This window comes from Parambassis ranga, chromosome 21 (genome assembly GCF_900634625.1).
Source record: "Parambassis ranga chromosome 21, fParRan2.1, whole genome shotgun sequence".
NCBI lineage: Eukaryota > Metazoa > Chordata > Actinopteri > Ambassidae > Parambassis > Parambassis ranga.
In genome coordinates this window covers 14,139,271-14,163,678 of record NC_041041.1, presented here as the reverse complement: position 1 = coordinate 14,163,678, position 24,408 = coordinate 14,139,271, and the positions used below count along the sequence as shown (strand labels likewise).

At 42.6% G+C, this 24,408-nt stretch overlaps 3 protein-coding genes across 3 annotated transcripts in view; 1 reads left to right on the top strand and 2 right to left on the bottom strand.

The window, feature by feature from the left end:
* Positions 1-13,921, bottom strand: part of sytl5 (synaptotagmin-like 5) — a 31,310-nt gene extending 17,389 nt beyond the window's left edge. Inside the window, exon 1 of the mRNA XM_028394143.1 lies at positions 13,797-13,921. The gene's annotated coding sequence lies outside the window, so the exon portion shown is untranslated. The remainder of the gene's footprint in view (positions 1-13,796) is intronic.
* A 958-nt stretch (positions 13,922-14,879) lies between these two features.
* On the top strand, positions 14,880-16,766 carry dynlt3 (dynein light chain Tctex-type 3). The gene is made up of 5 exons (XM_028393662.1): positions 14,880-15,008; positions 15,488-15,529; positions 15,618-15,741; positions 15,834-15,911; positions 15,990-16,766. The coding sequence occupies exons 1-5, from the start codon at positions 14,985-14,987 to the stop codon at positions 16,064-16,066; spliced, it is 345 nt and encodes a 114-aa protein (XP_028249463.1). The 5' UTR covers positions 14,880-14,984; the 3' UTR covers positions 16,067-16,766.
* A 691-nt stretch (positions 16,767-17,457) lies between these two features.
* On the bottom strand, positions 17,458-23,919 carry xk (X-linked Kx blood group (McLeod syndrome)). The gene is made up of 3 exons (XM_028393607.1): positions 23,526-23,919; positions 19,398-19,660; positions 17,458-18,832 (listed from the first exon to the last, which is right to left on the bottom strand). Exons 1-3 carry the CDS (start codon positions 23,768-23,770, stop codon positions 17,904-17,906), a joined length of 1,437 nt encoding a protein of 478 aa, XP_028249408.1. The 5' UTR covers positions 23,771-23,919; the 3' UTR covers positions 17,458-17,903.
* Positions 23,920-24,408: the final 489 nt, after the last annotated feature.

Here is a 24,408-nt window from a genome sequence, read left to right as displayed (position 1 = left end):
GACAACAAGTCTATGCTTTCTCAGGGACATCTGGCTGCAAAAAGCCACACTGTGGTCTTCGGGGTGTTTTGTGACATTTTACCAGACATCAGCCTGGTGTTTTCTGCAGGTGGTCAGGATTATAGACAGCACAATCAATCTGCCAGTTAAAGACTAGAGAGCTGTGAGCCGCTGGGCTCCATTTGGCAGAAAAGCAAAATAGACATGGGGGATGAATGAACATGGAATAAACATGGACTCATCAATCAGTGGCTGAACAGGAGAAACACAACTGTCAAGTCAGAACAGTCTCAGTCTTTGAATACTTTCATGTCAGTTCTGAACAGACGTTATTTCTGAGGGGTGATTTATAAGATAATGTCCAAGAGTTTAAATCGAGGCATCTGAACTCGAGGTGTTTTTTTTTTAAGACGTTTCGCCACTCCTCCAAGTGGCTTCTTCAGTTGTCTCAATTTAAACTATTGGACATGACTATGACCTGGATGAAGGAGAGCATCCACAGACAGATAAGACAATGGTTTAACATAGGATATAATATAGAGTACACTAACAGTTCAGACAGTGATCGTGTTCATTGCAAATGTGAGAGATTTTCTTAAAACCTTCCATAAAAAACACCATTCAAAGCTACAACCTGTGAGATGCTGCTGCCACAACACAACACAACACTCAAAGCTCACCTCTCAAACTAAAAGAAAAGTGTAGGAGGAAACTTTATGTCAATAAGTTCCCTCCTCAAGGAAAACACTCAGTTATATACAGTTTTAAGGGAACGTCAGCACAAGAAGAATTATGTTATTGTATCTTACCTTCAGATATTTCCACAGGGTCCATGTGTGTGCTTCACACACCTGGCAATGCTTAGCTTTAGATTTTTTCTTTGTTGTCACCAAATGCCCCTAAAGACCAAAACCAATAACAGACTAATCCTCTGAGTCGTAAAAGTGTTCCTGTGTCGGCGAGCACCAGTGTTTTTGATTTAAAACATCTCAATGAGTCACTGTGTGATATTATTTTGATCAACACTGTACATAAAAGTTTATGTAAACAATCCTCCATTTTTGTAACAGCATGTTATGTTTTTTTAAATAAGCAGCACACATGGAGTGTGATATTTATCCTTTAAGCAACTGGAACTGTTTTGAGAGATCTCCAGGGGAAGTCTAAAACGTTGCAGACACGCCACTCATCATTATTTTTTTTATAATCTTTGTTTTTTTCCCCACTGGCCACATTGTTTGTGCTGCTGGGATTAAAACAACAAACATCTGTTCTCTCCAGGTGTTTGCTGCAAAAGTGTTTGAACTAGCCTTCTATAATATGCCGTAAGACTTAAATAATACAATATATGAGAGTATGCACCTCCACATCAAGACCAATTCACAAAACACAGCGAGGGGTGGCCGTTTCCTTTCATGCTAAATAACTGATTGGTTGTGACCAAAAAATTGTTGTATCACAATAAAGCAAAAGTTCACACGATTACATATGAAGCAGTCAAACTGATGTAGGAAAACTAATTTTATCCATGGCCCTGATCACATGATGTTTAGCCTACCCTGCTGTTTTTCTGCTTTAAGTTCAGGAGTTTGGTTTCTTTCCATGCTTGTGATTTTAGTTTTCTGACCGCTGACTGTCAGTAAGGAATTCTACCACCTCCTGACAGAGATTCATTTATCCTCCCCAGCTTGGCCTTATTTTTCAGCTTCCTGCACAGATCCTCACACAGTTCACACAGTTCCTCTGCAGCCACGAAGCAGAATCTCCTCCATTCAAAAGCACCTATCACACACCTCTGTGGCTAAAGTGGGCTGACCGAGGTCGAGGGAACACTATGTGATATGTGGTGAGTTTTTTCATGCTTTGAAATAACTAAAAACTCCGCCTTCAGCTTCAACTTCAACTTCAGCAGCTCAGCTCTTTGGCCCTGAGATCAGGTTTGTCTTAAAGATAGAAAGCAGCACCTTCACTTTGCATCAGCATATTCTGCTCCTCCTGGCAGCCTGCTGTTATTCTAGATAACTTCCCCGGGGTCTGAGTTCAAAAGAATTTAAAATACAATGTTATCAGATGTGTGTATGAGGAATTATTAATAATTTATACTGTTCCGTTTATTAGACAACAGCTGCATTAGTTAACCATCATTAGCTGTGTTTTAATGTGTATGCCCCCCCCCCCACCTACCCCCACCTGTGGTAATTCACAGGAAACTGAATCATATAATGTCACATTGACATCAGTGGGCAGTAATGACGAATGGCGGAGAACATCTCGGATGACCATTAAACAGCAGGTTCCCTCTGCTCAGCCACAGACCTCTTTCTGCCTGCTGCACCCAGACACCACAGGGGTTTATATGCTGCGCACACACACACAATAGCATACTCCCTTTAAGTGTAGGAAACATTAATTATTTATAATTAATTATTATAATAGCATACCTCACAGCTGCTCACACTGACGTACAGAGGCATTTGCCATAGTATCTCTATAACCTCTCTGTAGTTAACAGAGACACCATACCTGTTCTTCACACATGTTTAATCACTACCACACACACTTGGCACATATGACATAGAGTTATATTTATGGCTTATTTGCACTGCATATGCTAACATCTAAATCACAATGACAATAGGGAGGCCCTATTATATTGCACCAGTCAACAACAATAAGTCTTGCATAAGAGAAGGTCTCCTTCAAGGTAATCACACTCATAAATAATTTATATAGTGATACAAGTCAATAAACTGTCTGTTTGTCCTCCTTGTTACCAAACTTACTGACCAGCGATTCATTAATGTTGAATTTTCAACTGCAAACATGAACACACCATCAGCAGCTACTGAGAGAAATGTGGTCATGTGGGGAAAATAATATCCCATAGAAAATGTTGACTTTTTCAACACATGTAATCAAGAAATAAATAATAAGCACACATGGCTACATTTACACTGGATGGCCAGAATGGCACATCTAGTGGTATGGCAATACATCATCTGCTCTGCAGAGATTTCGAAGACCCTTACAAACGGTTATAGATGTCATATATGACTGCCACTGGAGCAAAGTCAGCCCAAGATCAGACACTTTGATTAAAAGTCTCCAAGAACCCTAAACACAGATCACAGGATCTGCCGTTAACAGAAGTTAACCCAGTTTTGGAATGATGTGTGTGGATAGATAAATCAAAGACAGAATAGTTTGGCCTCAATAACAGTTGACATAATTGGCACACACCAAAGAAGAAGAAGCTGTGAAGCATAGTGGTGGACATGTTTAAGAGTGCTTTGCTGCCTCAGGGACTGGGCAGCTTGCAGCGAATGATTTAACAATAAAAACTGCATCATATAAAAAAAGCTTGAAAAAAAAGTCTGACCATCTGAAGCATTCACAGACCTTTCAACAAAATAATGATCTGAACCCGGCAAGCAAATCCACCAAGGAATGGCTCCAACAAGGAGAAATGGCCTATCAAAGATTTATAACCACCTCTTAATCTTTTTTTAACAACTGAAGCAGATGGTTGAAACTTTTCTATTGGTTGTGTTTCTATTCAGTTAGCCCAGATTTAATATGGAATGTTTAGCTTGATAATCATTTATTTACTTATTGGTAATATTTTCTTTTAAAAATGCAGTTAATTGAAAACATTGCTCTTGTTCTCTCCTACACACTGATGAGAAATGAACTGGTGTATCTTGGAAACAGCAGTATCCACAAACAAACTGCTCCATAACTTGAATAACTCACTAACACAGCACAACAATTAAGCTTATAACAGTCCAGTCACTGCATGCACAGGGACAGACACGGCACCTGCCTCATACATACACACAGGCACACTGCACTGTTCATCCACACACATCGACATCACTCCCTCACTCAGTTAATCTTATACCCCATGTGCACACATTCATATCTACTCACTCCTCTTTTTAGGTACCAGTTCCTACACGAACCCCAAAGTTTCCTAGTGCTAGTGCAGGTGATACAGACGTGCTGCAATCTATTGTGAGTTAATGATGGAAATACAGTTTGGATGCTGAAAAACTCCTAACCCCAACTCGAACACAAGCAGTAAAACCTGGCAAAAACATCAAAACCACTAAAGCTTCGAGTCGACAATAACATCCCGTTATCTTTCAGGGTGAGAAGTACAAAGCTCTGATAGACTTCTGCAGATACAGACCAGAGTCAGGCCAGTCTAATTTATAATGCACTTTATAATAGAGTTAACAGTTGGAGTCCTTCCCTTGACAAAGAGCTGAATACATGTTCAGAATGGTTTCCAGCTCGCCCAGCTTATCTAAAGGAAATGAAGCAAATAAGATTTGTCCTGCTATCTCAGCTGTGCATCTGCCTGCATGTAATCCACTTCCTGCGATCGGATGTGGACCTGTGTTCACAGCATGCTGGAATCAATAGGTAGTCATCGTCTCTGCAGACACTGGAGTGGATTCTGTGTTTGGATAGAGGGAAAAAAAATCACACATTCGATGATACATGACGTGTTTGTGGAAAGAGTGGAAAGTATCCCTGCCTTCCATTTAACTTCTCCGACTGCATCTCACACACAGCTCAGGGCAGATAACATGTCTGCACCACTGCAGTGCACTAATGACCCTCTGTCTCAGCCTGGAGACCTGTCAGTCATACGGTTCATGTCACTGCCAATCAGCGAGGCGCGGCTGTCACCGTGAGATGCCGTCACTCTGAACCCTCTGCATGTCAATAAGTGATGAAACACAGCCCATCAGCGTTTGTCAATCAGAATCCAATTTCAAACCTTAATTACTTGGTTGGCTCAAAGGTAATGAAGCGGCATTAGACAGAGATATGAATAACTCTCCTCTGTCAATCCTGACACTTTGCCTAGCAGTGACTAGCACCCTCTCCTCGGCAGATTTGGCCTTTTGTCTCTGATTATGAGCCCACTGGGAGGAAAGAGATGCCAGATTGCAGCAGAAAGAAAGAAAGCAGAAGAGCAGCCAACCCCTGAGATCAAATTTCATAATTGGCCAGCTACACATTGTTATGCTTGGGCTGAGGATGAGTGTGAGCGCAGGAAAAGAATGACGACTTCGTAAAGTGTATTTGAAGCGACAGAGTTCACAGTCAGCCACACTGAGAGCCTACCGTCATGGTGAGAGAAAAACATCACTCACATTCTGACAGTGTCTCCTCAAAGGCATTCGAGACTTTGTACTGATTTGTATGAATAAACTTTGACAGAAGCAGCTGTGCGAGGCTAAAAAGAGACTGAAGTTTAAACCCAGAGACTGAGGTTTACTGTCTGTCTGTCCGCTGCTTGTCAATCACTATGTGAAGAGACCATGATAGTTGGAGTCTGATTGTTTTAGAAAGCTGTTGCAAAAAAGCCAGTATGTTTCAAATAAGGTGCTTCTTGTCTAAACCCTCCATCCAGTAACCTTCCAGAGTCAGGACAGTAAGCTCAGCTGTCTCCAAAAAAAATCCTTCATGACTGGCCACGTGTGTGGAAGCCAAAAAACAGCAGGATGTAAACATTTCCCTGTTCTCACTCTGTGCAATTTCCTGTGTACTGGGTGTGATATCAGAACTGACGTTGGGCTGTCAGTGTGTCCTACAGCAGTGGTGTGAATTGGACATGTCTTCTACTGCGTTTCAGCCGATGGAGCATGTTGAATCGTCAACAGAGCGAGTCAGTGGTGCAGTACATTCAAAAGAAAATTTATTGACCTAATACATGTGATGTGAGCCACAGTCCACATTGCTCTAGTTCTGTGATGTCCATTGGGTTTGTTTGGGCCTTAACGAACGTCTCCAAAAATGTCTGAATATTAAGCGTAGCAGCCTCTGAATGTGACCACAGTGGGAAGAGCTACAGACACTGATATATGCCAACTTCATTATTCCAACTGGTTTCCTCCACAGCTAACCTTGCAGTCACTCCAGATAAATGTCTTAAAGGCTCCTTTGAAAATGTGCCCTGTCACTTCCATTTGATTGACTATTATATCTTCCCTATAAACACCTTGGCCTTCAGACAGGGTCCAATATCAATTTGTTGTTTGTTTCAAACATCAGAGCATTCATGTAGCTGAGGCCTGCTAATTCTGACTGATGAAAGGTTTTACATGCTGCTTTCTATGTTCTTAAAAGCACCTTGTTTAAATCAAACTGAATACTCCAGGCCTTCTGGAGTCTACGTGCCTTACATGTAGATTTACATTTTGTTTCACTTTGTTGCTTCGCTCTACCTTTTTATCGCACACATTTTCTGTATTCAGTAGTTCTTTTTCTCCAGTCCCTGCGCACTTTTTAAGTTTTCTCCTTCTTAGGTAGCGCCTATTGTCCTTAATTACTGCGTCTCAGAGATGTTTTCTCAGGATACAGGCTTCTATTTTTTCAGGCAATTCCTCCCGAGCCGTGACTAACATTTAAAATGCTGCTTACAGCCATGGAGCACACATGTCACAGCCACTGTAACATTACAACTCCCAGTGGAGCCGTCCTCAGTAATGACCTATCAAGCCTGCAGGCCCCTGCAGTTCCCTGCCGTCCTCAATGGAGCAGAAAATAGGAAAAACAAACCCGCATAGTCAGAGACTCCTAAAACCTTATCTGGACACCCCCCCTTTACCCCCACCCCTCAGCTATCCTCGCTTTTACTCCCCACACTCATCCATCCACCTTGTTCACCTTCACTGTGAACTGGCGGGCATCATTCTTATCTCAGTGCTGCTTGTTGTCCTTGCATTGATGGGTTGTTTGTGTCATTTCTCCCGCTAATTAAGAGGAAAGGGCAGCGTGGGCTCAGGAAAACGGCTGCTACTGCTCCAAACAAACTAAAGTGCAGAGCTGGAGACAGAAACTGGATGACTGTGTGTTGCACCATTGAGTGTGACTGATGAAATAAAACAGTAAAATCTCAGCTATAAAACAGTAACACCAGATGCTCAGCCAATACTCTGCACATGTTAATTTCTCTGACCTTGAAAGTCAGAGTATAACTTGTGAAAGGAATACAAAATAGGCCAAAAAAGAAGACATTTCTTTGTCTCTACAGTAATGTTAACACGGACGAATAAGGATAATGTTTTCCTTAATACGTTCTAAATGTTAATGGCGGCTGTAAATGAAAATAGGCTTATTATTTAATGCTGCATTACAGAACCGCATGTTAAAAATAACCCAAAATGCAGCAACATCACTGAAATTAAAAAGCAAAAGGACATGTTTCTGAGCTGAGTGTGAAGCCCAAACAGGATCTATCCTTTCATAATAATGCAAAAATAACAACAAGACATCAAAACAAACAAAAAACACCTGATACCAGATCATGCTGATTTTACAGGTATTACATCTTCATGTTCCCATCTTATTGTAGAGCATTTGACTCACTTCAGAGTGTGCTCCTAATTCAGATGTCTGATTTGTTCCATGTGGGATTACATTGAATTGCAGCAGCAGCATCGTCTCACAGACAGTTTCTGTGGTTGGTGACACAGATGACACACAGGTGAAAGTATCGATGTCCATGTGTCCCTCAGACACTTATAGTAACAAATGTCAACTGTTAAGGTATTGATCCACACAAAAAATAAGAAATGAAAAATGTGGCTCTAGAGGGAACAGAGGCAATGGATAAGGTGCCAAAACTGCCATGTAATTTGTGGAGGTCTGCCACTACCTTTGCTGGTACAACTTGTCTTTAAAAAGAAAGAAAAATATCCAGAGGTGCTGGAAAATTCCAGACAGACACATGTAGAATACACGTATGTTCCTGCAGGTGCAAGTCTACTTTGCATGTGTGGGGAATCGTCCTCGTTTTGGACTTGAGAACAGTATAATCACAATCTCTGTGATATCCATCAGGACTATAATCCTGACCTCACTCTGACCCTGCCTGTGGAGAAAATGAGCACTAAAACCAGACCGTGCTGTCATCTATAAATAAGATATCAAGTTATTTCATTTGGATCAAAGGGTATGATCCACCACCATATGCTAGTTTTGCTGAAAAGCATCACCAGTGCACAGGCTTCAGCCTTGGTAGTCTGAACTGTATTAACAAACCACATCTAAAGACCCTGCAGCGCCACAACCTCTGCATGAACCCAGTGATGCTAACAAAGGAAGATAATTTTGTAAAGACCCTTTAAAATACCCCAGACCTTTGACACAAATCAAACCACAGATCCACTTCATCTACATTACCTGCCAGCTTATTTGGATCTTAATTTGATTAATCACACAGACAATAGGTGCTTCGGTGCAGCCAATGGGAGACCCCGAAGACAAGCGGTGACCTTTGCTCCTTCAGTCTTCAGCATAATCAGCCCATCTCATGTCTGCAGGGTGAAACGGGCTAAATTTATTCCAGAGTCCAGATTTGAAGCCAGTCTGCTTTCTGTTCCACGGCTATGATGTTTAGACTCATGAGAGAAACTGTTAGATTCAGGAAACCTGTTTGCTGGCTAAACATAACACAAAATAACCTCATGTAAAATAAGATCAAAAAACATTAGGTGCTTTATAACAAGCACCTTTCATGAAACCCTCAGAGTGAAATCACATTTTCTTTTTGTCAGCGTGTTGCGTGCTGCACTGTATGAGCATTTAAAAAACAAGAGATGAGAGCTCTTTAGATTGAGGTGGGATTTTATTAACCCAGTTTCAGATGTGGCTGCTGCTTCTTCACAGAGGGGGAGAGAGGGGGGGAGGGAAAGAGAGAGAGATGTCTGGGTTAAAACAGCTCCTTCCACTTTCACTAACATGGCTGAATATTTCATAACACACAGCACTCTGCACTGTACTTTTCAAGACACTACAGACTAATGGAGAGAAACCTCTGAATGTGTTTTGAGAGCAGAGGTAGCATTAATCAGTGTAACAACTCAACAGCATGTGTAATTTAGCAAATGCTAATGGATTAGCCCTGTTCCATTTCTGTTTTATTACAGTGTATGTTCCTTTATTACTGTGGCCGGTACATCCTGGAGACAGACGCACAGTGAAACTCAGCGCTGGCTGAGCCTCCAGGACAGATCGATGAATAAAGATCTTTCAGCAAAGACAAACCACTGTTTCAGACAGACAGGAGGGCCTTGAAACCTCCAGGTTTTGAGCTAGATTTCAGGGTTTTCTCATCCTTTGTTTCTCTTCTCACATGTCAGTTTGCTGGGGGTTATGTTTTGGCAAGTAAATTCTATGACAATCATTAATCTGAAACGAAACAAAAACACATTCAGCATTCCAGATATCTGGGGAATTAATCTGTAAACTAATCAGCATGCAGCAAAATATTTTAGAGCACAACCCTCTGACAGAAAGGGCATCCAGATCTGCTTCAACCCAACCAGAGGCAATTACCAAATTCTCAAACAGAAGAGGTCTCCAGAAAGTTCACGGATGCTTCAACAGCTTACAATTAGCAGAATTTTTTTTAAACCACAAACAAGTTCATGGCACCTAATTGTGCTTTACAGAAAAATGAACATGAGCTATGTTGTTAAACATTCTTTCACATGGTGTCACAGAAAGGCAACAAGTACATTTATTTTCTAATATAAATACCTGACACTTACTGTCATTATTCAGTCTCTCAAAAATGCATACTTATTACTTTGGTATCATTTTTCAAGGATTCTAATTAATCCAACATCATAACAAAACATACAAGACAATGCTATCAGAGTTCTATTTGTTATTAATGAATCTTATATAATTAGATAGCTAGTTTTATGATGAGGTCCCATTAAGCCAATAAAATAAGTGTAAGGACATGGCCTATGTGTGCTGTGCAGAATACAGGATGACTGCAAGACACCAGAGAAGGAAAACTAATAAAGTATATGTCTTAGCAGGAAAAAAAAAGATCTCAGCGTTCACTGTAACCAAACAGCAAATATGGACTTTGTCCTTTATAGCAAATAGAGGTGAGGCTTCAGCTTAAACTGGTGATTAATGTGCAAGAAAATGTACACATTCCAATCCAGCAGTCTCTGTCTGTACTGACATCATAAAGTCAGTGACCTCGATTGATAACAGTTCCTGGTTCGACTTGATTAAGAACAAAACCTCGTCTATACCTCGATAACAACCATGAGTTCAGTAGCAGACAATATGCATTCCTAGAATTTTATGGAAAATACACTGGTTACTTGTAGATGGTGGAGTAATAGGTAAGAGGTTTGATTGCATCGCATTAAAAAAAGCTAAAACAGCTGGCAGGTGCGTTTAGACTGGGGGAATGGTAAACACATTACCTGAGCTTAGCCAAAAAGATACAATCAAAAAATATATAACAAGTGAAACTGATAACAATTTAATTAATTACAAACTCATTAATGTCATTATTACATTTCTACATGTACGACTTAACAATAAATCCAGTTAAAATCTGTGTTTGACGTGCACTGTGGTGTGTTGACTTTTCCACACAGCACATCCTGGTCACCATGTTCGAAATAATCCTACAGCAAAGATGATGTCATTTTGAATAATTTGAACGTGTGTGTGCATCCAAACTATGTTTAGCCTGAAGTGTCCCATCATCCCACTGCAGCCCGCAGCGGTTCAGTTCAACCCACAGAGGAATGTGTCCACACACACACACACACACACTGGAGGCTCAGGGAGGGCGACAGCGAAGCCTCACTCCCTGACTATCAATCTATAACTCAACTGGAGCATTTCTTTCAGGCACTGCCTCTAAATTACATTTCTGCTTTTGAGATATTTTTTTCTCCCTCCTCACATCTGCAGGCTTGTTGTGTGAATAGGTTTCCTAATTCCCTCACTGCTACCGTGATTGAATAGGGAGACGATGTATCTCTGAGGCCACATGGGGCTATATAGGCTGCATACCAAACGGACACTAAGCACGAGCTGGAAAGCTATGGATGAGGGGAGCGGTGGTGAGTGAGGGAAACCCCATTCAACACCACAATACAGGGCTCAGGGGTAATACAGTAGAGCAGCATGCACAGCCATCAGCAGAGTTAATCTGTATATAATCACGTGTTAACAAGGTAATACTGAATGTAGCTCATGAGAGACAAAGAGGCTAACTACAGTGCTCTATATCAAAGAACAGAGATACATAGAGGGTTAAAGCTATAGGCAGAGAGCCCCGTACACAGCAGACACACATGTATTGTGTATGTATTTTTAGGCCAATTATTTTGCTCAAAATAAAATGCAGAATAAGCTAATACAGATGTTAATCTGTGCTGGAGCATTAGCACGGTGGCTAATTGCCATGAAATAATGTGAGAATACTCCCAACACTTAGATAAAAGGGCTGAATGGGAATCAACAGACTCATGGTATGCCACATTAATACAGGAAGTGACTCTTAGGTCTCCTTCCTCTCTTCACACATTCTATATGTGTCTTGTATACAAACCTCTTCATCATTAGAGGCTTTAAATCCCACAGAGGGTAAGATTTCTTCTTCTTCTTCAGAAGCTCCACCTCTTTCATCTTTAACCATAACTGGATCTGATGTCTCTCATCGAAGCTGAGTGGCACAATAGTAACAGCAGCACCACCTACTTTAAGATGTCTACTTTGCCTTTTCTGCTGTTGTTCCCTCTTCAGCTCAGTTTTATGGTTAACATGCCCCCTTATGGAATTCTATACAATAATGTTTTTTCTGGTTGATACCAAAAAGTCAATTTTTTAAGATTCTGTGGGACCTCAGCCTGGGCTGCAGCCTACAGTGATGAATGTATGTGCACACGCACGCACACACAGAAGCGCACAGCCTTGCCAGATCTTGGAGACGCAGACCTCTAATGCTGTGTGACTGCACTCCCCAGGGATTCTTTCTGCTCTGCTGGAGGAGCTCTGCTGCCTGTGTGTACAGAAAGCAGGGAATCCCTGCATTTGCTGGCTTCTCTCCTGCCTCGTTCCCCCATTTGCTCCCCCTCCAGCCTCCAGTGTACGTGTGCTGTATAAAGGCTTGGGTATTATTAGGGAGGCACTCTCCCTGTGACAGTGATGAAACAGCTTCAGCAGATACCGCATCTATTGCTTATAGGAACCAAATGAACCAATTTAGAGAAGCGTCACTATGAAAAATTACAATAAGGCAGGGTATCTGACACAGCAATACTTGTTCTGCATGGAAAATAACAGCAGTGTAACATTTGTCTGGGGTATAAAAATATTTCTGTTTGGACCTCCACTTACAGCACAAAGCTTCACAATCAAACTAGTCTAATATATTAGCTTAATAACTATACTTTTATTCATTATCTGAATGATTTTGTTTTAATTTACAGTTTAAATTCCCTATAACTGCTTGAAGGACAAAAACAATGGCCAGATTTTGTCAAAGTAGCCATTTTAGCCATCAGCCAGGTGCTCTGACAGGTCTAACAGCCGCTCACAGGAAACTCGGATCGACCATCCCATTTTCACACTGGCTGCCAAGTCTATGCCAGCTCAAGCAATTGTACTAATGTTTCTGTTTTTTCCTCTTTTTCTGAATGTATTCTGTGAATCATTTTTCACACTTTTTGATGTAGAGGGGAAACAACTGGTCCGTGTTTATCTGACGTTTGTGGCTGCTGCCCAAAGATTTATTTACACTTCGTACAATATGAATGAACGGGAGCTACATCGGTTACCAGGACAATCTGGGAAGTCTTCATTGAAAAGAGTTTTTGAAAAGGCAATAAAAAATGTTTGGCAGGTGACTGGTGGAAACATCTGCCAGCAAACAACCCACAGACTGCAGAGAACGTAGATCAGTGATATCAGCCTATGGCAGGATGCAGGAGGTATATGAGGTACATAAGTAATTCATTTGCTGATACCTTATTTATCCCCAGAAAATGCAATAATTTCTTAAGATTCATAAACGAAGTTGTTAATTAAACATTAAGCTGTAAATAATCCAGTTCTGAGCTCTTGGGCAGGAAAAAACAAACAACATGGAGACATCCACTTGATACTTTCTGACATTTAATAGATCAAATAAAAAATATATATATATTCCTTTAAGTCATTATTAATGACTTATATTCCCTAGCTCATGCCACAAGTGGATGTAAAAAAAAAACACTAACCAGGCATCCAACTCTGAAATAATGTATAATGTGAAGAAAAAGCCTCCTCTGAACAGGAATGAGGTCAGCCTGTTTCCTCACCAGTGTACTGGTTATCTGAAGACTGTGTCAGATAACCAGAGGAGCCTGCAGACAGTCAGCAGCATCCTATAAGACCACTGGCTGTCCGCCTGTCACCTCCTTCAGTTAACGTCCCTGAAGGGCTTCTGGGATATCCTGGTGACTCCACAGACAAGGTCATTATAAGCTGAGAGGCTTACACCTGTTTTAGGCACAAAGTGCTCCCTGCAGCTCAGATGTCTCACCAGACACAGCTGATCATTTCATCTAACCTGCCTACATCCAAGTTTCTATCAGACAAGTTCATCAGTGCAACACGCTCTCAGCAGATCATTGAATTCACGTGCAGGTGGATGCAACGTCGAAACCAGCGGAGGCACCAAGGGACCAGAAAGGGGGCTTTTTGCTGCATTGCACCTGCACATACGCGCCTAACTTTACATGAGAAGTGGGCTGTCTGGTCCCACTGAGGAGCCGCTCGGTCCTCCGAGGTCGTGGTCGTGATGGTGGGCAGGCAGCCACCTCTGCCTCCAAACAAAACAAACCACTCAAAAACATCAGGAACTGCAAACAAGCGGCGGCGTCTGACCATATGTGCCATATGCCAGAGGTAACGCAGTGATGTGTGGTGTCCCGGAGTGCTGCCGGCTGACCCGCGGAACGGTGGCTTACCTGGCGGCTGCAAACAGCGGGGAGGCACCGGCACCGTGAGCGGGAGGAGGCGGCGGAGTCAGCCCGGGGATCATGAACCGAGCGTAAGGGTGTCGGTGCAGCTCAGCACCGTCTGAAGGCTGAGATCCACAGCCAGGGTGTTCCCGACAGGAGGGGGCGTGGCGTGTGCGTGTGTGTGTGAGAGAGAGGGAGGCACGCAACCCTCACAAATAGGCTTATTTTGACAATGCGACAGTTGTTTGGTGCTTATTGTTGGTATGAAATAAACTTAATGAGCCGATTAGAGGAGCCTTCCGTCCATTGGAGCAGACCACACCGCAGTGCTGAGCTCCGCACAGGTCCAGGGAAACTCCCTATAGCCACTGATAGTACATTATGTATTATGGATTTCCCCACTCACATCCTCAGGGAGTCTAATGGCTGCAGGAGCTGCCAGCTGTTGAGTGACTGTTTGTTTAATAGTCTGGAGGTAAAACTGGGCCGGTCAACCCCACACCTAAAACATTGCCTATTAAAAATATATAAATGTATTATGTCACAGTTATTTAGCCTGTATTTAAAATGTTTATTTAGTACAAACACTTACTTGATATATTGTTCTTATTTACCTGCATGTGTATGTCACATTTAACTATTTGTACAAGGTACAAGTTACTACACCAAAACAGAATCTATGTCAACACCTGTGGACTACTTCAGACCTACAGGCCTGCTTGGACAAGACTCTTAGCCCCGGCTGTTTGGTCTTTGCCAAAATGCCACTTTTAGTCGAGCACAACAACATAAATAAAAACTAAAGCAACCGAAAAGGAGAACAGGCTCCAAGCTACTACAGAAAATGATCAGAAACTGATGACAAAACACTCAAAATGATCCTAAAGCAACTGTAAAATATTCTAAAAGAAGCCTGCACCACAAACCCTCTGTGCACAAACCATATGATAATGTCATGTCCCGGGTTATATTGGATTTATCAGTGAGGGACTCCCCTCACTGCAGACCGTGTCGTGGTTTTGCAGTGTGCGAGTCAGACCACAGGGAGGCGATATAATAAAAAAACACTCAGCCGATCCTGGAGGCGAAGGCCTGTCTTTGCTGAGCTCTTCGCCTCCGAACAGGAAGTAAAAAATAACAACAAACGGCTGCTGATCACAAAGACGACAGGCGGTGCTGTCTGCGACAGTGAGGATGGAGGAGTACTCTGGAGACGATGTAAAGTTATTTTAATTACGTTACATGCACCAAAGAGTCTGAAATCAGCACTTTAAAGCTGCGTCATGTAGTTAAATCTGCTACCCGCTAGCTTAACAAGCTAACGCTGTTAGCTCTGTCCGTTAGCTGACTAGCGGTTTTTCCTCCAGGGTGTGGTCAGCAATCTGGTTAAACCACAATTTATTTTATTAACAGTTGGATAAATGCTCTGTTGTTGTGCTAGGCAGCATTCAGTGGATGGACTGGGTCAGTGAATGAATTGACAAGTCACTCGTGTATCTATTATGATAAAACTGTACTAATAGTAGTGCATTACTTCTTCAAAAGATCGTACGATGTGCTAACGTAAGGTATACTCGTGTATTACGATTGTTGTGATTGCAGCTGTCCACTTATCGCCTAAATAAAGTTATTCAGCTATATGTCATCATCAGGGTGAATGAATCCATTTATTTTTCTAATTAAAAATGATCCTGCAGGTTCTCTTCAATGCTGACGACACCAGCACCTCAGTGAAAGAGGTACGATTTCATCCCTGGAAACATTAATAATGAATTGCATCTCAGTGGAATGAGTGTACATGACTTCATCTTTGTTGCTTTGTCTCAGTGTATTGAAGGTGTCATTGGTGGAACGGACTACAACCAGAGTAAAGTGAACCAGTGGACGGCCAGTATAGTGGAGCATTCACTCACACACCTGGTGAAACAAGGACGGCCGTACAAATACATAGGTGAGCTGTTTAAGCCCGTCAGCACGTTCTGTTGGGTGTGCATTGAGTGTGTGCTGTGAACATGTGTAAGACTGGGCTCTGATGTGTTGCAGTGAACTGTACCATCATGCAGAAGAGCGGCGCTGGACTCCACACAGCCAACTCCTGCTACTGGGACACCTCCACTGACGGTGAGTGATCACTAACAACAACCTGTTGATTAATGTATGAGTTTTCTTTGTTTTGACTTCTCTACCTGTGTGTTTCAGGAAGCTGCACCGTCAGGTGGGAGAACCGTACTATGTACTGTGTGGTCAGTGTGTTTGCTGTTGCCGTGGCACTGTGATGGCAGCACAAAACCATCTGAACACCATCATGTCTGGAGGCATGCTTAAAATGACAACTGGGCCAAGAGGCCCTGAAGATCCTCTGTGATGATACCCTGCAGGAGATGCTGGTGTGCCGGTAATTTATTTCTCCCCGCAGGCAGGAAAAATCGCTGTGGGACTCAGCATACACAGGCAGGAAACAAGCCTGAATGAATAATTTATAAACACACATTACACACACATATTCTGTGGTCAAGAAGTATAAGGTGTAGAGAAATGTCTTTACAAATTACTCATTACAACATTTTCATTATGTAATACCTGAGAGCAGGAGGTAAATGTTTGTGGTTTTGTGTAAAAAGGTTTATTAGCTGTATTGTTGAGACAGTAATACTTAGAAACTTGTTTATTATTTTGATTGATTAAACCCTATCACTAATGTCATTCCCATCAGCCTCAGTTGTACTTTGCTAATTAGCTCATTCTAATCATACTAGTGCTAGCCCTGTGCTGCTAGCAGGGCTGTTACTGTATTCCCTTTTATACATTCCAAAACAAACTGACTGAATTGTTGTTGTGTTAGTAATTTAAAAATGTCTTGTATCAGTAGTCAGCTGTCTGCTCGTGTCAAGTTTTTGTTAATGTTTCTAAAACAAATTGTTCTTGCTGTTTTAAAGGTCAACAGGAAAGTTTAATAAATGTATTATTTAAAACCTATCTAGTATAATCATTCATATGTATGTTTTGAGTTTGATTATTGATCTTCACAAACCAAAAAAATAAGTTTGGGATTTATTAAGCAAGTTACAGTTTGGGTTATTGTCCACTAGGGGTCAGCACAGGACAGTATGGGATGATCCGTTAAAGACAGTCCAGACAGTTCTCACATATAAATATAAATTTATTGTTAGGACTTAATCTTTTAAATGCTTTATGAGAATAGCTGATGTGTATAATATGTATTTTCATATTTATTTTGGCTTTAAAGGTTTTAAACAGGAGCATTCATGTGACTCGAGAGGCCACCAGACCTCTGTAGATACATTGCAAAAAGGAGTTAGTGCAAAAACAAACATTCTCTGTCTCACGCACACACACAAATATACATTAAAGGTTAGAAATAAGCAAAAACCTTTTTTTTCCTGTGCACTCTGGATATTTTTAGACATACAGACACAGATCTGATAGACACAACAGACATGTAAAGTATTTCACATCACCACAGCAGCTGCTGCTCATCGGTAAAACTAAAGTCACTTAAATCCTTTATGGTTTTTCTTTTTTTTGTAAACGTGCAAAAAACACCATGTGTGTAAAATGTCTGTGCTTTACAGTAATGTGTTTGGTGATTGAACAGCACAAGTACATCACAAAGCAGCACATATTGTCATAAAGCTATTAAGGGGTTAAAAAAAGCAGATTGCTTGCAGCCGGAAAAGTAGTGAAGAGGGGGGGGTGAGCCAAAACAAAAATGTGAACTCACCCCCTCCCCCCTAATCACACATGCATGCCTTCATGCCAAAAACAGACACTAAATACAATCACTTCAATGCATGGCTCCTTCTGTTCAGTAATGCAGCATATAAGTGGACACAGTCCCCAAACTAGTCATGGTGTGTTTTTATATTTGTATTATATGTGTCAAGGCTGCTGGATGAAAGGTTAGAATCGGGTGAGAAACCACCTCGGTGTGTTCACAGCCTGGAAAAACCTCCGGGTAAGGACACGTTGTCTTCATGTAGTTGAGGTGGATATATGTAAACTCAACAACTCAACTCAACATTGGGATCCATGTGGCACTTTAAAGGTTAATGATAACTGTCTCTGGATGGCACATCAACAAACTGAGGTGCTTTAAGCACTGCAGAAGACACTGTGGTTAATGTCACCATTGACACTGCCACCCATATTGTTCTCTGCCTCATTGGGAATGTCATAGATTGTGTCATTGAGCATGTCATATGTCGTGTCATTAGGCATGTCATCTGTGGAGTCGCTGGCCGTGTCGTGGATCTGGTTATTGGGCTCTTTATGTGCGGACGGTGGCTCCAGGATGGCCTCTCTCACCGGCCTGTCCTGAGGTGAGGCAGAGTCGCACATCAGGCAGAGAAGAGAGGAGCAGTTCCAAAGGCCCTGGGTCATGCTGGATGAGAAGAGCCTCCGACATGGATGACAGAACTGGTAGAAGACCAGCATGAAGAAGATGGCGATGGCGTAGGCTACCAGCAGCTGCAGCACCAGCAGAGGGGCACAGATGAACTGATAGAAGTCTGTCTTGTAGATGTACCACAGAAGAAGCAGCGAGGCGTTCTCCACGAAACGCAGCATGTAGTAAACGGCCATGCGATACCAGTTCTGGGACTTGTTGATGAGGTCAGGGTCGTTGAGCTTCACCTGCACGGCTGACCAGCAGAACATGTTGATGCCAGCATAGAGGAAGGTGAGCAGGCAAAGCACGATCGTGGTTCCCACCCTTGTCAGAGTCTTCTCTATATTCTCAGGGAAAGGTGAGTGGCTCTGCCAGAACAGGATCCAGGGGTAGAGGAAGAAAACCAAGAAGTTCAGCAGAACCACAGGCAGGACCCAGAGTTGTAGCACGGAGCTGAACAGAACCAGAACCACCACACGAGTAGCGATCTCAAAGCTTCTCCATAGAAAAATGCACACATATGCCATGGGCCGGACGTCCACTTCATAGTCGTCATACTTGATCTTAATAGCCAGGATGTTGCAGCGCAGTGCTCCGTATACAATGGACAGGAGGGAGATCACCATCAGCGTGCCTAAACACAAACAAGAGGAAAAGGTAAAGATACATTAAATAAAGGGCAAATTCACAGTTTTTTTTATTAAGTTAGCATGATAACACCACTAAATGGCTAATGCACACTGCCAAAGATAAGATACACTGGCAGCACAGGCTGAACAGATTTTTGGATGGTGTTTGTCACATTCTGGCAGTTTAATTAGAAGCATCATGACTAACAGCAGCGGAGAAAATAAGACCGAACATTTTGTATTTTGCCCTGTTTTAAAAAAAAGCAGATGTCCTAATTGGACTTTGTGTGAACCCCTTTGCTGATTCCCTCTCAGGAAAAGATGTACTGATTCCCACACACACACAGACACAGTCACAGCTTGACCCCAGATCTGCACCAATTGGCAGAGAGAATCACCATTTTCCATCGTCAATATCAGAGGCACTTACATAACACCACTTTGACTCATGAAAACACCATCCTCTCATTTCCAATATGGCACTTAGCTGATCAGCCCACATTGTAGTGGACTGGCGACAGACCGGCTCTCAGTGGAGTCGCACACACACACACACACACGCTCTCTCACCTCTTCCGATGGACACCCCTTGCTGTAGGACGCAGATGTAGAGCTGCAGGGTGAGCTGGGGGGCTGAGCCCAGGAAGGCCTGAATGACAGAGGTGCGGGCGAAGGCTGCTCTGTGTGTAAACAGTTTCCCCTCCGCCTGCCCCACCTGCCGCTCCACCTCCTCAGACTGACCCCCACGGGGCATCTGCTTCTTTCTGGTGATGCTGACGTAAGGCTCCTCCACACGGCCCACACTGCCATAGATACAGAACGCCTCCAGACACCTAAAACAGTAGGAATGCAGAGATCATGAAAAGCTGCATCCGTTACTGTCTTTTAGAGGCAGAGAGCTTTAATATGGATTATTTAGTCTTTTATTTTTTACTGCCTGTTATTGGAATCGCTATTAGCTAGTAAGTAAATAGAGTTTATCCTCACACACATTCAAACACAACTGAAAAAACACCTGCTTGGAGCATGACTGCTTGACATAGCTATGTTTGCAGATATAAGGTTGTAGGTATTTACCACTGGACTTTAGTGTGTTTTTGCTAACATGTGACTATATATTCTAAACAGTATATACTAAATAATGATAGACAGATACTTTATTGATCCCTGAGGGGAAATTCAGGAGCAACATTGGAACAGACAGCATATCCTGCATAAGGGTATAAACATATGGTACTAAAATAAAAATCAAACAGGTGCATAGGTGGGGAAAATGCTGCCGTTGGATGCTGGGTTCCAGCATCAGATGTGCAAAAATATGAGGCAATATGCAATATATAATAAAATACACTACAAGAAGGTAAGAGGTATGTGCAATGTACAGTGGAATTTAATGTGCAAATATACAGTATATTGAGAAACTATATATTATATATATTATATAACTAAAATAATATATACTAACCATCCTGATAAACATGTTAACCACCTGACTACAAGACATGCTGCTAGCATGGCCAACATGATGACAGTGACATAGCTAACATGCTGATATTTCGCATATATGGCCATTTGTTTTCAGTATTTCACTTTAGTAGGTTAGCATACATGCTAATTTGATCATGTGTTGTAGATATACCCGGTCATCCTTTATAATCGGGCTTTTGTGTTGCAATTGCTACATAGTGGTAAACATTAAAATGTCAACATGTCCACAGTCACAAAGCTAATATGTCAATGCATTTAAATTAATTGTGTTTGCCACTGAGTGATAATAATGTTAGTGTTCTGCACCAAATTTCATGATAATCTGTTAAATACTAAGACATTTCCCAAAAAGAAGAGCATACAACATCACTGAATTTGACAGGATCCTCTGAAAATAATAATTACATGCCTCAAACTGAAAATAAATTGCTGCAAGAGGCTCTGAGCCTGTCATTTTTTTTTATCAACATTATGACAACCAGCATTTAGCTCTCTGTCAGTGACATTGAAAGTCACAGTCAGTTATTTGCCAGTGTGATACTAAAACCACTGAAGTGCTGAACGAGGGCACAGGGCCAGAGGTTGAGGCAGTGCTTATCCACAGCCAATAAAACAGCAAGGCAGGGGGATTAAAAATCACAGGGGTGCTGAGAAACAGACCGCTCATCAGCGTGAAGTGTACACAGTGACAGGCACAGTGACTCTGGAAATAAATAAACAAAGCTCATTCAAGGGTGAAGAGATTAAAATCAGTCCTACAGATTTGTTGAGGGATTTAAGATATTATCAAACATAATCAAACAAGTCCAGGAGATCACATCAAAGATCAGAATGAAGGAAAACACGACCTATGTCATGACAGGTAGCAGCACATGGGCCAGTTTGAGTATCATTGAAACTACTTATCTCCTGGAGATATCATCAGTGATGTATTCAAAGTTAGAACAAACTTAGAACAGAGCCGGTTTCAGAGCTAATAAGAGTCAGAGAGAATGTTCAGACTGCCTCAAGCTGACAGAAACCATGATCATCACTTCACGCTGTGTGTCTCACTGTGTGCCAGGAGCTGCTGAACAGGATTCAGCTGTGCCTTGGACAATGACAATAAAGATTATTGATTTGTGATCGAGGTGGAACAAAGCTGACACAGTCCTGCTCGAACATGCTATGAAAAACTGAAGGCCCTACCCTGCATTAGTGTGATGTTAACAGTCATACCTGCATTATGAAGGCAGTAGAAAAACACCGTAAACAACAGGGACACTTCATGCCTCAGTTTTAACATTAGATTGATGACAATAGAAGTCCATTTGTGGCAAATTCTATCTCCTCCTTCTCCCTCCTGACTATGACCATCTTCCACACTGATGGAATTTAAACAGTTTAAACCTGCACTCAGATGTTGCAGGTGGAACTTAAACTGAGGTCTTTACTATTCTGTGGCCCTGTAGCAGCATAAGAAGGATTGATCCGTTCATCCCCTGTGTAGGCTTTGAGGAACTAAAACAGGGCTGCTAATTAGAGATGATCCTGCAATTAGAAGAATACAAACAAGCAGACAACTGTTTTTAACCCCCTCCCTGCCATCACACCACATGTTAAAGAGTTTGTTTAAGACATCAGAAGTGTTTTTCTGGGCGGATGAAAGGAGGAAGTGCTGCTGCTCCTGCGCTGACCGAGACAGCAGAGACAGACGAGACAGACATTTCCCTCTCTACTTCTGTTGTCAGAGATAAGGAGCCAAGGGCGAGATGTGCTATTCATAGATCTGCTCCTCACTTAGGCAAAGCGGAGCATTTATCATTCAAACGCAGACGGCAAGGGAGGCAGGCCGTGCAGGTCAAACACAGAGGCCAGTGTAGGGGCCTTTAAGACAGAAAAACTCAAATGTGGACTTTAAACAAATACTGATGCTGTCAAAGGATGAGCAAACAGTGACTATATTCACAAGCTGAAACAGAAAAGGGCATAATTGCCATGTGTGTGTGTTTGTTTGCAAACAACAGTCACTCAGACAGCTATCTTGAATGATCAAACAGCTAATCTAAAGGAGAAGGCTCAATGCTCAGTCATAAAACACACTGTCATCTCAAGGATGTTTTTATGCTGTTACAGAAATAGAAGTTAGCACGCTAACCAGCTACCCATGAGGCATACTATCATATAATGCCACAGGATGGGACAGTGAGTCAAAGAGGAGAAAAATCAGGGCCTGAGCCCTTTTTAATTTGATATAATCTGCAATTTGAACCTCTTTGTAATGAAGGAATGAAACACTGAATAAAGCAGGGCTGAAGCTCTCAACCAGCAGAAAGCAGAATCAACTGAATGTGATCTTTATGAGTAAAATGAAATGCAGACAGGATTCTCTCACTCACACTGATTATTTTTTTACATTTTTTAACTGTCCAAAACTCAGAGCATTCTGTTTATTCTATAATGCACTCTAGAGGACAAACTGCCTTTAAGGTGCTGGTGATTAAAGGATTATCTCAGCTATATCTCTGTTTAAACTGAATCAATCAAGGGATCTGCAGATCAGCTGCAGCCTGTATTCCAGGAGATGAGTGGGTTTAATGGGTCTGCGGAGCCATCTCTCTGCTCTCTGACAACAGTGTCATGTCTGTGTGTACAGCAGGAGGATCTGTTTGGGAAGGATTAGGCTCACATTCCTGCAGCTGAGCTTGGGCAGATGGTCCAAAAACAGACCAGCACTAGGCTTACACAGGGTCCGGCTCCTCCACCGGTGGAGATCTGCTTCTTCATGAGCTCCGGACGGGCTCATTGTGGTGATTTAAGGCGGAGTGGCGGAGCAGTCATGAATAAATCAAACACAGCTGGGCCCGTGAGGCTGAAGGAGATCAAAGATCTCACCGAGTACTGCGCAGTTGGAACAGCTGTGCGCATATATGGAACATATCGATGAGGGTATTGATTAGCCTTTTACATACAACCTACATACAATGGCACACACACATCCACTGCAGCAGCCAACCGCACACACACACACAAGGCCAGAGAAAACAAAAACAACAGCATGTGCGCAATAACAGTCACCACACCAGTCGGGAGGCCGGGTGTTTCAGGGGAAAACCCACTCGTGAAAACAGCACACCTGTAAAACAATAGACGTGGGTACGGTGGAGATAGAGAGCACAATGGTATCCAGGGCTTCTGTGCGCGGACAATCGTAAACATGCCAGCACTGACCTGACGATGGGGCCGAGCTGCAGGATGTGCAGCAGCAGGATGAGCGGTCTGTCTCTGCTCAGGTCCCGGTGGATGAAGGTGAGGGTCAGCTGCACCAGCACGGACGGCACCAGCGTGAAGAGGAGTGTGAGCCCCTGCCAGATCTGGTCTCCGGCGGATCGGTACGTGGAGCTGAGGTAGAGAGCTGCCGTGGTCTCGGCCGTGAACAGAGACACAGACACAAAGATGGAACTGGGGAGTCGCATCCTCACTCACTCCGCCATGTGGGGAACGCGCTCCGGTGTCCCCACGTCCATAACGAAACCACCGAGCCGTCAGTCACCGGGCGCCCGCTTGGACGGGACGGCGTTCAACAGAGGCACGCCGCCGCTGCAGGAGCAGCTCATCCGCGATTTGAGGCAGGCAGGACGTCTACACTGGAAGGTGTCGTCCTGCGGAGGGCCTGCGGGGGGCGCAGGAGGCGGCGCGCCACAGTGCGCACTGTAGCCGCAGCCAATGGAAGATGACGGCCTGCAGACAGTGCAGACAGTGATGTAGTTACTGTGCAGTCAAAACAGGCGTTGACAGAACTGCAGGGTCATAATGTTATCACAAGTTAAACATTTTTTGGCCCGTTTCTGAGTGGTGGGTGTGTTTTACCAGCTGTTCGGGGGAGAGGGCCGGTCTTTTCACCATTAACAACCCATATAAACGGTGCAGAGACAGCACCAGAGCAAACCTATTTCCTAAACCTAAATCAAAGTAAATCTTGGATAAAAGCTGGACTAAAAGATTTTTGTAATTAAATCATGAATTCTGTGAAATGACACAAATGTTGTACAATTCCTTATCAAAACTTATCAAAATGTAAAATCAGTCTGTTTTATTGGTGTTCGTCATTGTT

Coding starts and splice junctions, on each gene's coding strand:
- dynlt3 (XM_028393662.1), top strand. CDS start 14,985: ATGGAGGAGTACTCTGGAGACGAT. Junction 15,009..15,487: donor AGGAGTACTCTGGAGACGAT/GTAAAGTTATTT, acceptor ATGATCCTGCAG/GTTCTCTTCAATGCTGACGA. Junction 15,742..15,833: donor ACGGCCGTACAAATACATAG/GTGAGCTGTTTA, acceptor GATGTGTTGCAG/TGAACTGTACCATCATGCAG.
- xk (XM_028393607.1), bottom strand. CDS start 23,770: ATGCGACTCCCCAGTTCCATCTTTGTGTCTGTGTCTCTGTTCACGGCC. Junction 19,661..23,525: donor CAGCTCGGCCCCATCGTCAG/GTCAGTGCTGGC, acceptor CTACTGTTTTAG/GTGTCTGGAGGCGTTCTGTA. Junction 18,833..19,397: donor AGGGGTGTCCATCGGAAGAG/GTGAGAGAGCGT, acceptor GTTTGTGTTTAG/GCACGCTGATGGTGATCTCC.